The sequence below is a fragment of the Manis javanica genome, chromosome 11 (assembly GCF_040802235.1).
Source record: "Manis javanica isolate MJ-LG chromosome 11, MJ_LKY, whole genome shotgun sequence".
NCBI classification, from domain to species: Eukaryota; Metazoa; Chordata; class Mammalia; order Pholidota; family Manidae; genus Manis; species Manis javanica.
Genome location: NC_133166.1, coordinates 22,372,502 through 22,384,894, shown reverse-complemented (window position 1 = coordinate 22,384,894; position 12,393 = coordinate 22,372,502). Strand labels below are relative to the sequence as shown.

Below are 12,393 nucleotides of genomic sequence, written 5' to 3'. Positions count from 1 at the left end.
ACTGGGTAATCATCCTGGCATGGGCCCAGAAAGACGTGGGCTTTTCCCTTGGGGATGACTGTCTGGGGCTCAGAGCTGGAAGACTTTATCCCTGAGGGAAGAGCAAGGCAGGTCACTCACCTGGCACTCACACTTGAGCTTCTGTTCCTTCTGGAAGGCCAGGGTGCTGGTGAGCACTGTGCTTGTGTAGTGGAAGCAGTGCTGGATCACATGCTCGTCCTGGTCTGTGAACCTGGGGAGAGGGCAGGGGTTCCTGGAGAAGGATCGGATGACCTAAAGCTCTCTTCCCGTTTCTCCTTCCTTCCATTCCTCCAGAAAGCCCTCAGAGATTCACCAGCAAAGCAATCTTCTCCTCTACTGGGGCTGCTCACTGCAGGGGCAGCTTGGGCCAGATTCCTCTGCAGACGGGGCACTCCCTGAAGGGAAGGCTCTACTCCTCCTCAGACCAAAATGTGTTTTCCTCACATTGTCTCTTGAAGCCAGAGCCATGTAAGTTCCTCCTCCTGTGACTTTAATCTACCCAGACTGAAGCTGGGTCTCCTCCCTCAGACTGCAGGCTTGCCCAGGCCAGTGCTGGGTATTCTCCTGCTCTTCCCAGGGGCCCCTCCAGCCTCAGGGAGGGGTGGTGGCACTGCCCTATCTTGTCCAGCTCCCGTCACTGCCCTACTTGCCTGGACTCTGTAGGTCCCTAAGGGGGTGGTGGGGAGGGCGGTGCCCCCCCTACTCATGGAATGATAAGATCAGCCTCAGGTCCTGCTGAGGTCATTCAATCCAGCCACCAAATGATTTTGGTGGGAGCTCTGTAGGGCTGGATGAACAAGCTGGTGTGGTACCTGGGCTGGGGCTGGGGCTTAGCGTCTCCAGGTGTGCTTTAAGGGAGTGGGAGGGGGACATGCCTCAGAGATTTGACCATCTCCCTGCCTTCAGATTTCCCTATCTAGATCCCTCCCTATTTTAGCTGGCCTTAGTGTAGTGACTCAGGGCTAGATCCCCCCTTCATGTCTGTCTGCCCACCTTCCTTACCATGGCATTTGAGGGCCCTCAGTCTTGTCCCAACCAACTCTCTCCCCACATTTATGGGTGTCTCTCAGCTTCAGCTACACTAAGATCCTCACCATTCTAAGAAATCTCAGGCTCTTTCACACCTTCATCCATTTTCCCACACTGTTCGCTCTGCCTAGAATACCTTTCCCACCCTCCTCCCTCTATGCCTTGAAAATAAACTTCAAGTCTTGAAGGAAGAGACCATGACTTTATCACCTCATCCCCAATACAGAGCCTGGTACAGAGGAGGTGTTTGCTAAACGTCTTAACTGAATTCTACCTCTGCCCTTGCCATCAGCCCCTCACACTCCCAGCTGAAGGGATTCTGGAAGCCCTTGTTCTCCGGGTTCCAGGCAGATTCTCTGCGGTCACTACTTTGAACTAAACCCCACCTGGATCATGCAATCATTCAGAGCACTCACTTTCTGAAATATGTGGGATCCAGAGATGGCCTTGCTCCTGCCATGGACCTCAGGGCTGTCACCAGGGCCCCATCTCATTTACCTTCTGATGCCACCTCTCCTCCAGGTCTGACATCCAGGTATAGGGCCATTTTAGAACCCAGTCCCACAGCCAGCCCATGCTGGATCCTACTTACTCTGCACTCCCTTCCTCAAAGGCCCTCCCAAGGCCATCTGGCCAGTACAGGGCTGGACACAGTAGGTGCTCAACATGTGTTTATTGAGTGGTATAAATACTTCCACCACAGGGTGCCCACTAGTTCCAAATGATACAGATCCCACATCCTTTCTGCCTCAGTGGGCTCTGTTTTTTTCCCTCAGGCACATCCAACTGCCTACATTGCTCTGTGCTGGTAGATCCTGCTACTCAGACCTGTGACTCTCAGATCTCTGTCCCAGCCATGCAGACCCCATCCCAGGGCTTCTGACACCATGCTACTTTGAACATCTCCAATCTCTACTTCTTGCAGGGATCCCAGGCCCTCAAACCCAGGCTGCTTTCTGGGGCCCAGGGGCCAAGCATCCTGACAGCATCTCTCTGCATCCTGGAAACAGGACTCAACCCCTCACCTGCCTGCTCCTCCCCACCTGTCTGGCTTGGCACAAACTGCTGGGCCTGTTGGACCATATGGAGCAGCATTCACATCCTGAACCTGCACCCAGCACAGACCTGGCTACTCAATCACTGCACTTTTTCTCACTAAATTAAGATCGAGTCTCAGCCTAAGCCTTCAGGCAACTACTACCAGTTAATGAGTTGGTATAGGACATGAAATCTATTTAAGATACTACTTCTAGACCCCAAATCTGGCCTCAGTTCTTGAGATACGCTTCCTGACTAAGCCTATTTACCTGACTCTGTTCCATGTGATTCATACAACTACTCTGTAAGTGCTTCTAAAGACCCTCAGCACAGTCCCCAAGCCTCTTCCCTTTAGCTACTGTCCAGTGTCCATGATGCTCTGTGGGTCACAGAGCATTCACCCATCCCAGAGCTCACTGCCCCTTCATCAGGCAGTTCACAGCAAAAATGCCAAAGCGGGATGTGACAAGTGGGAGGGAGTCCAGTACTCTAACCATGGATAATCCAAACTGCAGGAAGTGGGTAAAGAAAAGGGAAACTCATTTGGGTCTCAAAATGATTTCAAATAAGCCAAAATGGATGACAGAGTCAACAATTACCTGTGCCTCTGCCAGCAGCTTCTGCAAGAATCTAGGACCCTCATAATCCTATAGCCTCTTATACCAACAAACCATTCAGCCCACCACTACTGGAATAGGACTCCCCCCACAGGGCTTAGTTCCCTTCCTGATGTGTTACCCTGGTGGAGCCCTGACCAGCCATTTAGCTCCATCTCCTGACCCACATCACCCCACCCAGACTCACAAGTCTCCTCCAAGCTTGTTGAAGGCGCAGGCCAAGGCCACCACTTGGTCAGTGGCCCTGCTGATAACAGGGACACAGAGCATGGCCTGCAACTCGCAGGCCAACATGCTCTGGAGCTGCTGCACATCCTCCTGCAAAGGGGAGGTAAATTGGGCAGGGGCAGGGAAGGAGGAAGGGAGCCTGCTTCCCTCCCCCAGCCCTCCATGACATTCTGCCACATGCAGTTCTAAGGGACCTAAGGGACACATGCAGGATGGAAGTATTAGGACATGAGTGCGGGTTGAGAGAAATTCCCTAGGTCTTGTCTCCCTCATTCCTAGTCTGCCTGATCCCAGAGACCCTGGCCCTGGGGACTGTGCAGTGGGCTCTCCCCTTCCTCCTCCCCTGGTCCAGCCACACTATGGCTTACAGAGGTGAGATCTTTCAGCTGGATAGGCTTCTTGTCTTCTACCACCTGGCCCAGACGTCCGGTTGTCAACTGGGGAGTGAGGAGAGGCCCGATTAGGTCCCAACTCTCCCCAAGATCAGGTGATCTCAGAAAACCCCCCACCCCACATCCGGAAGTTTCAACCACCTCTTCAGCCAATCCAAATGGTGGATAGAGTCAACACTGAGGAGCAGGGGGTTAGGGGGGAAATCTGGTCTTGACCACAATCCCCTATGGAGGACTTTAGGGTCTTTCCTCACTAGGAGAGAAAAAAGCAGACTCCAAGGAATGTTGATCTCAACAGATTCTAAGAGAGCCAAATGCAAAAATACTCCAACTTAAGTGAACTGGTCACAAGTAAGCCTTTCTGTATATTATAAGAGCTTTCTCCTAATGGATCCTAATCATAAGAGATTGTGATCTCTTATTTCTAATAAGATCCCAAGACCCAGATATTTCTATCAGATTCGAAGAGATTCTCGCTATTCCCAGGAGTGCCTGGCCGGCCTTAACTGCTCCTGCAGACTCCAGCACATGGGGCAGGCGCAGGACTAACCGGAAAGCTAATCTCTTCCTCTAGCACTTTATCTCCGAAGACCTGGTAGGCAGAACAGAGGGACAGGTGAGAGGATGGGCAAGGTTTTTCCCCTCGGAGAGACGGGTCCCTCGCCCCGCCCCGCAGTGGACCAGAGTCCTCACCTTACAGGAAAGCTGGAGATTGTCCTCGGACACCAGCAGGAGGCAGCAGCGGGATGCCCGGGTTTCCTGCTGCAGCTGAGGGGTTGAGACAGACAGAGGGGCTAACCGCGGATCTGGGGCCACACCGTCTCCCCACCCTTTCGGCTCTCTGAGGTTCCTCCAGCAGGAGGAGAGAGGAAGGGTGGGACGTTTGAATCGAGATGGAACGGCTCACAGGTACTTTGGTCCCTGGAGGAATACGGGGGAAAGGGGTGCACAGGGACTCACGAACTGGAGGACTTTGAGCTGTAGGGCAGAAGCATCCAGGTCGTAGAGCTCCCCTGCAGTGGTGGGGCACAAGTCAGAGAGAGCGGGCTCTTAGACCCTCTACGAGCCTCCACCGCTCCACCTGCCTCCGCCTCCTAGATCCAATTGCGTCGCGGACCCGCCCCGGCCGCTCCCCACCGCCCAGGCTCCGCCCTTCATATAGCACCCTCCCTCCGGGGGTCGACCCCGCCCCCAGGACTCGCCTAGCCAGGTCCTCACCGCAGAGCTGCAGGACCTTTTGGTCCTGGTCGGTGTATACAACCCCGCCCTTCTCGTCTCCGGCCGAGCCCGCGGGGGAGTTCTGGACCGCTTCGGAGGCCGCGCTGGGCCCGCGCTGCTGCAGGGCCTGCACCCTTCGCAGGGCCACCAGGGCCTGGGGAGGGCCGAGCGGTCAGAGTCACTCGCCCCACCTTTACCCAGCTTGCCGCCTCGGGACGCCTCGCCTTTGCTCAAGCCATTCTGTCTGCCTACAGTGCCCAACCCCTCCGCACCTTCCTTCCAAACAACTCATCCCTCATCGCTCCATCCTCCTGTGGACTCCCACTGTTCCTGGAGTGCCCCTCAGTCCCTGAACAGGTCAGTTAGGGTTTGTCTCTGCCCCTAGTCCCTAGTCTCTTCCAAGACAGGAGAGGGTCAGATTTCTCTGTCCTTACCACCCATGGGGGAATCCTCAGTCCTTGTTCAAGTCACAGAAATCATAAAATCTCAGGAAAGAGCCTCAATTTCATGACATAAATAGTCTTTCCTAAGTATTGACAAGGTATGCAACTCGCCTTATCTCACCAATACCTTAAATAGGTCAGTGCTATCCTTATCCTCACTTGCAGATGTGAAATTGAGCTCAGAGAGGTTGACTTGCTCAAGGTCACATAGCCCAAAGGCATTAGACTGGAACCCAGGTCTGTCCAGCTCCCTGGCCAGAACACCTTCCCACCAGTTGTGATGAGGGTCCTCAGCAGCCCCTTCCTTCGCCAGCCCTACCCCCACTCACATGCTTCTCCACAGCTTGCAGGCTCCACTCTTCACCGTCACTCAGCTGGCCACAGTGCACCTAGAGGAATTTGGGAGGGGGCCAGCTGACCTCCGCTAGCTTCCTGTCTCTGCCAGAGTGCCCTCCCCACACCCAGCACACACCTGTCTCCACCAACACATACACACTCCAATCTATAGGCCTGTGATGAGCCCATCCTTCTGACCAAGCAGATGGCTCCAGGACAATCTCCTCCAGGAAACCTTCTTGGGCTAATCCAAAGAAGTGGAACTTTTCTGATCTCTGCCTTTTCAGTTATGGTCCCATCAAAGGCACAATCCAGGTGTATAGAGTGAGGGAAGGGGCGTGACCTTGGACGCCTGCCCGTCTCTCAGACCATGGAGCCCCACAGGCCTGATTACCCAGTCAGTGGTATCAGCCTCAGCCTCCCAGCTCCATCCGTCTGAGATGGACTTTGTGCCATCCTTAAGTCTGGGGTAAGGAAAGAGGTCCAACATTTATGAAGCATCTGCTGTGCCTAAAGAACCTAGAATGGTGGATGGATGAATGAATGGAGTGATAAAGTGTTTTTCCTTACGTGGATTCTCACCACCCTGTAAGTCAAGCTTCTACTTTGCAGATAAGCCAAGGCCTGGGAAAGCTGAGTGACTTACCCAAGGTCCCACAGCAGCAAGTGGCAGAGGTACCCACTCTCTCCTCTTCTTTGCCCACACCTTCCTCTCTCCAGACCCACTCTTACCCTCCTGCCCCATCATCCTGTCCCTCTCCAACTTGCCTATGTCAGTCACCAGGAGTCCCCTCAGCCCATCTTTCATACTCTGTAAAGTCCCTTCCCCCATGCCGGGTGCTTGGTGAGGAAAATGATAGAAGGAGGGTGGGTGGCAGTCTGGGGCCCACAGCAGGCCCTGCCAGCAGGGCTCTCCACCTGCGTCACCAGCTTCCTGCGCCTACTCAGAGCTGCTCACCGCCTGCAGGGCTCCCCACAGGGCCTGCACTGGGGTCTTCCTTCATCCTCCCTCCCCACTCAGTAGCCCCTGCCGCTCTGCTCTAGGTCCCCTGCCAGGAGAAGATGGAGAGGAGGAGACCAGCAGGTTCTCAGGAAGCTCATGGTTTGGCTGGGGCAGGATGGAGTGGGGGGAGGTGATTGGTGGGGTGCAGAACCTCAACCTGAGGAAGTGGGAGAGGGTAGGCTTTAGGGTGGGAACCTCAAGGCTGTGGGAGCTCACATTGGGAGGGCATCTGAGAGGCTTCCAGAACTGGCACTGAAGCACGGGAGGATAAGTACAGCCTGAAGGAGAGGGGTGGGCACTGCAGGCAGGAGGCTGTCCTGGCAGTGTTGGGTGGTATGTGGTATGTGGAGATGAGGATTGGGCAGGGGTGGAGTCCATGGTGCCTCAGGAGGAACCGGACTTCAGCTTGATTGTACTGGGTATCCTTGGCAGACTTGGAGCATCTGCAGACCACGGCCTAGAGGATGTAGGGGGAATTGGCAGGAGCAAGACTGGAGGTGGGAAGACCTGGGAGAGGCCTGGGCCACCAAGGATAGTATTGAAGGTGAAGCTCTGGATGAGGCTCCATCTATGACTCCAAAGGGATAGGTTGTTGAAAGAGGCTGGGGCCATGGTTCATTTGTGTATGGGTTACACAAACATGTGGGCATTTTACTGTTAGAAAATGGGGGTTCTTCTGGTTCATCCTGGTTCCTTCTACCTATTCCCATCTCTCAGGAACAACCAGTTCTGGGCTGACAAAACAGCCTGAGTCCAGTACAGAGCTGGGAGACTGAAAGAGAGTCTCTGAAGGCCAGGGACAGAAAGGTATCATGGAGTCAATCTACACCCACTGGACCTCCCCCCACGCCAGCCCATGCTCCTGGGCTCTCAGCCCATCCCCACCCAGCAAGTGCACGCACGAACACACACACACATTCTCTCATCAAGACCCTCAGGGCCCTCCTGACATCACACACACTCATACTCACAATCATCTCCACTAGATGGAGATACTCAGGCATGCAAGCACACACACAGTACCATCACAGACTCAAAGACAGCCACACACCCACACTCACAATGTCTACAACCATCCATACATGTGCATTCATACCTGTATGTAGGACCCTTGAATTCACACACCCAAGAGCCATGTATACACTTCTGGCCCCCATACACAGACACACAATCACCAGCACTCACATATAGATTTTTGCTGACCAATAGGAACACACACTTGGACCTCCTCTTGCTAATCAGGGGGTATATCTGGGGCCCAGTGGGAGCATCCAGTGGTGGGCACTGGAACTGTGGAGAGGGCTGAAATCCCTGTTCTGCTCCCCATTCCCCACCCTCATCAAGTCCAACATGGCTAATTGCATGAAAACCCCATCCCCATATAAGGAGATGGTGTGACTGGCACAGCTGGGGGGAAAGTGGGCACAAATCACACATCAAATGCCAGAGACCAAGGGCCACCCACTCCTCAAAGTGACTTAACATTCCAGCACTGAAGAACAGAGACAAAGACTCTTTCCACACAAAGAACCTGCAGCCAAGGCACCCTGACCACAAGCTGCAGGGACCCAGATCCCAGCCAGGCAGTCCTGCACCAGAAGGCATGTTCCTCAGAGAGCCCTCCGCTGACCAAATCTCCATCAGGCCCCACTGTTCCTTGCAGGGCTCCCTGCTTTCTTGCTAGCACTTGCCAAATCATTTGCAATTCTACCTTTATTTTGTTGCTTGTTTAATGTCTGTCTCCCCTGCCCCTCCAGACTCCGAAAGAGGGCCTGGCTAGTCTGCCTAGGTCATTGCTGAATTAGCAGCACCTAACACACATGCCTGGGGTGCTCAAGAAGTCTTCAACCGACAGATGGGTTAGTGGGTGGATAGATGCCTGTGCTGCCTCCCAGAGGATGTGAGATCCTGTGGCCCCAGGAGCCAGGGGGTGAAGCAGCAGGACAGGCTCTGTTAGATGGATTTGCACTGGGAGAGGGGTGTCCTGGAGAAGTGTATTTCTACTTGAGTAGGAAGGCGCAGGCTGGAAGGAGAGGCAGATGGTGAATAATCCAAATAACTCTCAAGCTCTTCACTGTCCAGGGTATTTCAGGTGGTGAAAGGATGGATGTTGGGAGCTTCTCCTGGCAGCCAAAGCCTAAGGTAGCGTCTTGCTCAACAGTATGTCACCCGTACCTCAGCCTCACCAGGCTCACTCTTCCCCTAACACTCCACTACCTGTCTCCTCACCCTGCCTTTAAGCATGCTGTTCCCTCTGCCTAGAATATCCTTTTCCCTTCTTCTCTGCCTGTTGACCTCCTCCCATGCCCCACTCAAATGCTGTCTCCACTGTGAGGCCTCCCTTGCTGCTCCAGCCTCTGCCACCAGAGCACCTGCTAGCAGCGTTCAGTGCATTTGGCCAGTCGTGGACTGATGGTGTGTCCCTGCCCTGCTGCACTGTGTGTGTGCTTGCATGCCTGAGTATTTCCATCTAGTGGAGATGATTGTGAGTATGAGTGTGTGTGGTGGCAGGAGGGCACTGAGGGTCTTGATGAGAGAATGTGTGTTCGTGCGTGCACTTGCTGGGTGGGGATGGGCTGAGAGCCCAGGAGCATGGGCTGGCGTGGGGGGAGGTCCAGTGGGTGTAGGATGACTCCATGATATCTTTCTGTCCCTGGCCTTCAGAGACTCTCTTTCAGTCTCCCAGTTCTGTACTGGAACCAGTACAGAGATCCTGGGCTTCTAGAAGGCAGACATGGGTCTGACTCCTCTTTCTGCCCAGCGCCCAACCTGGAGCAGGGCCCAGAGCAGGGCCTTGCTAGGGTGGGTTGAATTTAAGTGATTCTACCCCTTCCCCTTCCCAGTACACAACACACACATACACCCAGGCCTTTCTCCCCCCAGGAGAGGGCTGTAACCTGGACTCCTGGCCCAACCTGAGCCAAGGTGAACAGTGGTCACAGCAACCATCCTCCTGCTCAAGAGGAACAACCTTTGAAACGTCTCCCCCTTGTGGGAATCGCTTCCCTTCTGACCCAGCCTCCCAGCCCTGACACAGGAAGTCCTTCTCAGAAACTTGGCACTCCCAGACTAGTTTCCCTCAACAGAGCCACTGCCTCCCACCCCCCACCTCTGCACATTGCCCCTAGCCCTGGGCCTCTTCCAAGCAATGAGCTCTGGCACAGACTGGGACTGAAAGAAGGAGGGCAGTAGCACTGAGAACTCTGTGCCAACAGCAGATCCATTCCCTGTGCGAACAGCAGCTGGGGGTGGGGGAGCAGCTTGCAGGAGAAACCAAGAGGGCCGCGGCTCCCTCAGCCAGGCAGAGGGGGCACCGGGAACCCAAGCCAAATACCCTCTCCTCTCCCTCCCTCTTCCTGCTGCCACCCCCGACGCCCACTGCCCTCCCTGCCAGCAGTTCTGGAAAGGTCAGGTGCCTCTGAAACCTTTAATTCCACTTTAATGAGCTCAGGAGGAGTCCCTCGCTCATTTATCTGTCCGTACCCCAAAGTCTTCCCCTTATGGAGGTGGTGGCTGCTTCAGCAGATGCAGACTCCAAAATGGCTATTTCGGGGTGCAACCCTTCTGTTCCTAGGACAGGACAATGATTCTTCCTGCCCACCTTCACAGGGGAGAAGAGCCTTGAATAGAGGCAGAACCTGAGCCCATAAGGCTGAGCCAACCCCCTCCAGTGGAGCAGAAACCTAGCGAGCTCCACAAGGGTGCAGCAGAGGGCAGGGGAAGTGCTGCCTGGGTCTCACGCCAGGCCCCACCCTCCTCCCCACCAGGGTAATGCGTTCCCCCTTCTCTGAGGCCCCTTCCCCTCCATCACTCCACCACCACCACCAGGAGGCCTGCCCTGTTGCCTGGCGCCTACCAGAGCCTCAGCCTCAGCTGGGGGTCTGGACACCTTCCCAGGCAGCCTGCCCCATGGGTGTCCTCTCCCGGGCTCCAGCCACCCTAATCTCTATGCGCTTTCTCGCACCGTCTCTTTTTGTCAGTTCATGTCTACCCATCCTTCCTTCCTCGGTATCTCTCAGGCCCTTCCCACCTCACTGTTCACATCTTCTGTGGACACTGACCCCAACCCATCCGGGAGGACGCCAAAGAGGAAGCAGGGTCAGGGCCGTGCCAAGGGCTGCACAGGGCCAAGAGTGCAGATGGGGCTTGTGTATCCTTCCGAATGTTGCTGACTGAGCCAGCGACTTGGTCCTGCCCACTGGAGGCAGGGCGGGGGGCTGGGGTGTGGGAGAAGCCTCAGACTCCTCCCAGGCTCCCATTTCCCCTAACTCTAGCCCAGCTCGCCGCTGCTCCCAACACACACACATGCGCCACACGCACACTCATACACACACACCCGGCAGACTCATCCACCACTCCCTCCCCTGCTGTCCTCTCCCCCACCACTCCCCGCATGGGCTCTTACCAAGATGACGGCAGCCACAGCCCCAGCCTCCTTGTCCACCAGCGGTATGACCAGCACTGAGGGGGAGAGGGCAATGAAGTGGTCCTGCGGGGCCAGTGAGGCCCAGAGATACTGAGCCGGGACCCAGGGAGGGAGACAAGACACGGACAGAGAGAGGCCAGGACAGAGACACAGAGAGACCCAGAGACCCAGAGAGACAGAGAGAGGGGTCCTCAGGTGGCAACAAAGATAACCACAGCAAAACGACCCCTGCGTAGAAGGAAACACCCTCACTTGACAATTTTCTTGTGATCCTCCCAGCAACCCTGAGAGGGAGGGAGGTAATTAAAACCGAGCACCCCTATTTTACAGATTGGGAAACTGAGGTCCAGAAAGGGGAAGTGACTTGCCCAAGATCACACAGCAAGTCAGGTCTCCTGACTCCCAGTCTTGTGCTCTTTCCACATCGAGACAGAGAACAGAGACCTAAAGAGACTGAGACACGAGGCAGAGACATGGCGGAAAGGGGACATGGAAAGGAAGAGAGAAAAACAGAGACAGTGACAGAGAGAGCATGGCAACAACTGCAGCCCATCTAGCAACAGGCACGAGCACATCGTCGCTGTGGCCATTGGCCACTGACTCCTAGTATGTGCCAGGCCCTTAACATGAGTTGTCTCCTTTGCTCCTCCTTGCAACACCCACTTGAGGTGGGTTCTGTCATCCCCATTTTACATATCAGGAAACTGAGGCTCAGAGAGGTTAGCAGCACAAGAGAGAGAGAATTAGAGGGATTGCTAGAGACACAGAGCAAGAGAAAGAAGGAGACAGAGAGATGAAGACAAGGGTGGAAGACAGAGGTGATCTGGGCAGCAGGGGCCGCAGTTCCTCCCTGCCCCTGCCCAGCTCCCAGCCCTTACCTTGGGAGTCAGGAGGCAGGGGAGCCAGCAGCCTGGCCAAAGGCTTCCCTGGCAGGTCGGAGGGGCCCAGTCCCTTACAGCCCAGCCGCTTCCGGGAGATCACAGCCTCTCTGAAAAGAGGACATCATTCTACCTCTCAACCCCTGGATCAAAAAGCAGCAGGCCCTGGCCTGGGGACACACAAGTAGGTTGGACCCCACACATCTGCAAGGATCCGGACAAGTTGACCTACTGCAGGGTAGACACAAGGAAGGCAAAAATAAAAGAGTCGGGGACTCTGACCCCCTGTGTAGAGGGGCAGGCGGCCTCTGGCCAACCTCTGGTGCCTCTTGCTCATAGATATGGGAAAGGTACCTTATGACCCAGCACAAATCCCCCAGAACAAGTAAAGCAAGGGCTCAAAGTGAGGCTGCCTGGGTTAAATCCTGCCCAGGCTACTACTTGACTTCGGGCAAGTGATCAAACCCTCTGAGCCTCCCAGGGAGAACTAGATGGAGGAGAGTAGAATTTGAACTGTCTCCACCTTCAGAAAATCATTCTAGAGCAGATTTCAGTGCTAAGCACAAGAGCGGAACTCCTGTGAAGAGACGATCATCAGAAATGAAGTTTACTGGACATCCCTGGTATGCCATGCCCAATCCAAGCAGCTCACATAGATGAACTCAGAATTCCCAACAATTTAATGAATTAAATATTATCATCATCTCCATTTCCAGGTAGAGAAACTAAGGTGGGTTAAGTAACATGTCCAAAGTTCCATGACT

At 54.8% G+C, this 12,393-nt stretch overlaps 1 protein-coding gene across 5 annotated transcripts in view; it reads right to left on the bottom strand.

Annotated features, from left to right (window-relative positions):
* The window catches only part of PDE2A (phosphodiesterase 2A), an 87,448-nt gene that overhangs the window by 8,779 nt on the left and 66,276 nt on the right, over positions 1-12,393 (bottom strand). For 4 of the 5 annotated variants that reach the window (XM_073216034.1, XM_073216037.1, XM_073216033.1 and 1 more), the window contains 10 exons: positions 11,630-11,739; positions 10,731-10,786; positions 5,316-5,375; positions 4,544-4,697; positions 4,286-4,338; positions 4,019-4,093; positions 3,876-3,917; positions 3,302-3,370; positions 2,893-3,023; positions 121-232 (listed from right to left, as the gene is read on the bottom strand). In XM_073216034.1, the coding sequence (XP_073072135.1) occupies positions 121-232; positions 2,893-3,023; positions 3,302-3,370; positions 3,876-3,917; positions 4,019-4,093; positions 4,286-4,338; positions 4,544-4,697; positions 5,316-5,375; positions 10,731-10,786; positions 11,630-11,739 (862 nt within the window). The remainder of the gene's footprint in view (positions 1-120; positions 233-2,892; positions 3,024-3,301; positions 3,371-3,875; positions 3,918-4,018; positions 4,094-4,285; positions 4,339-4,543; positions 4,698-5,315; positions 5,376-10,730; positions 10,787-11,629; positions 11,740-12,393) is intronic. The other variant, XM_073216036.1, reaches the window with a different exon arrangement.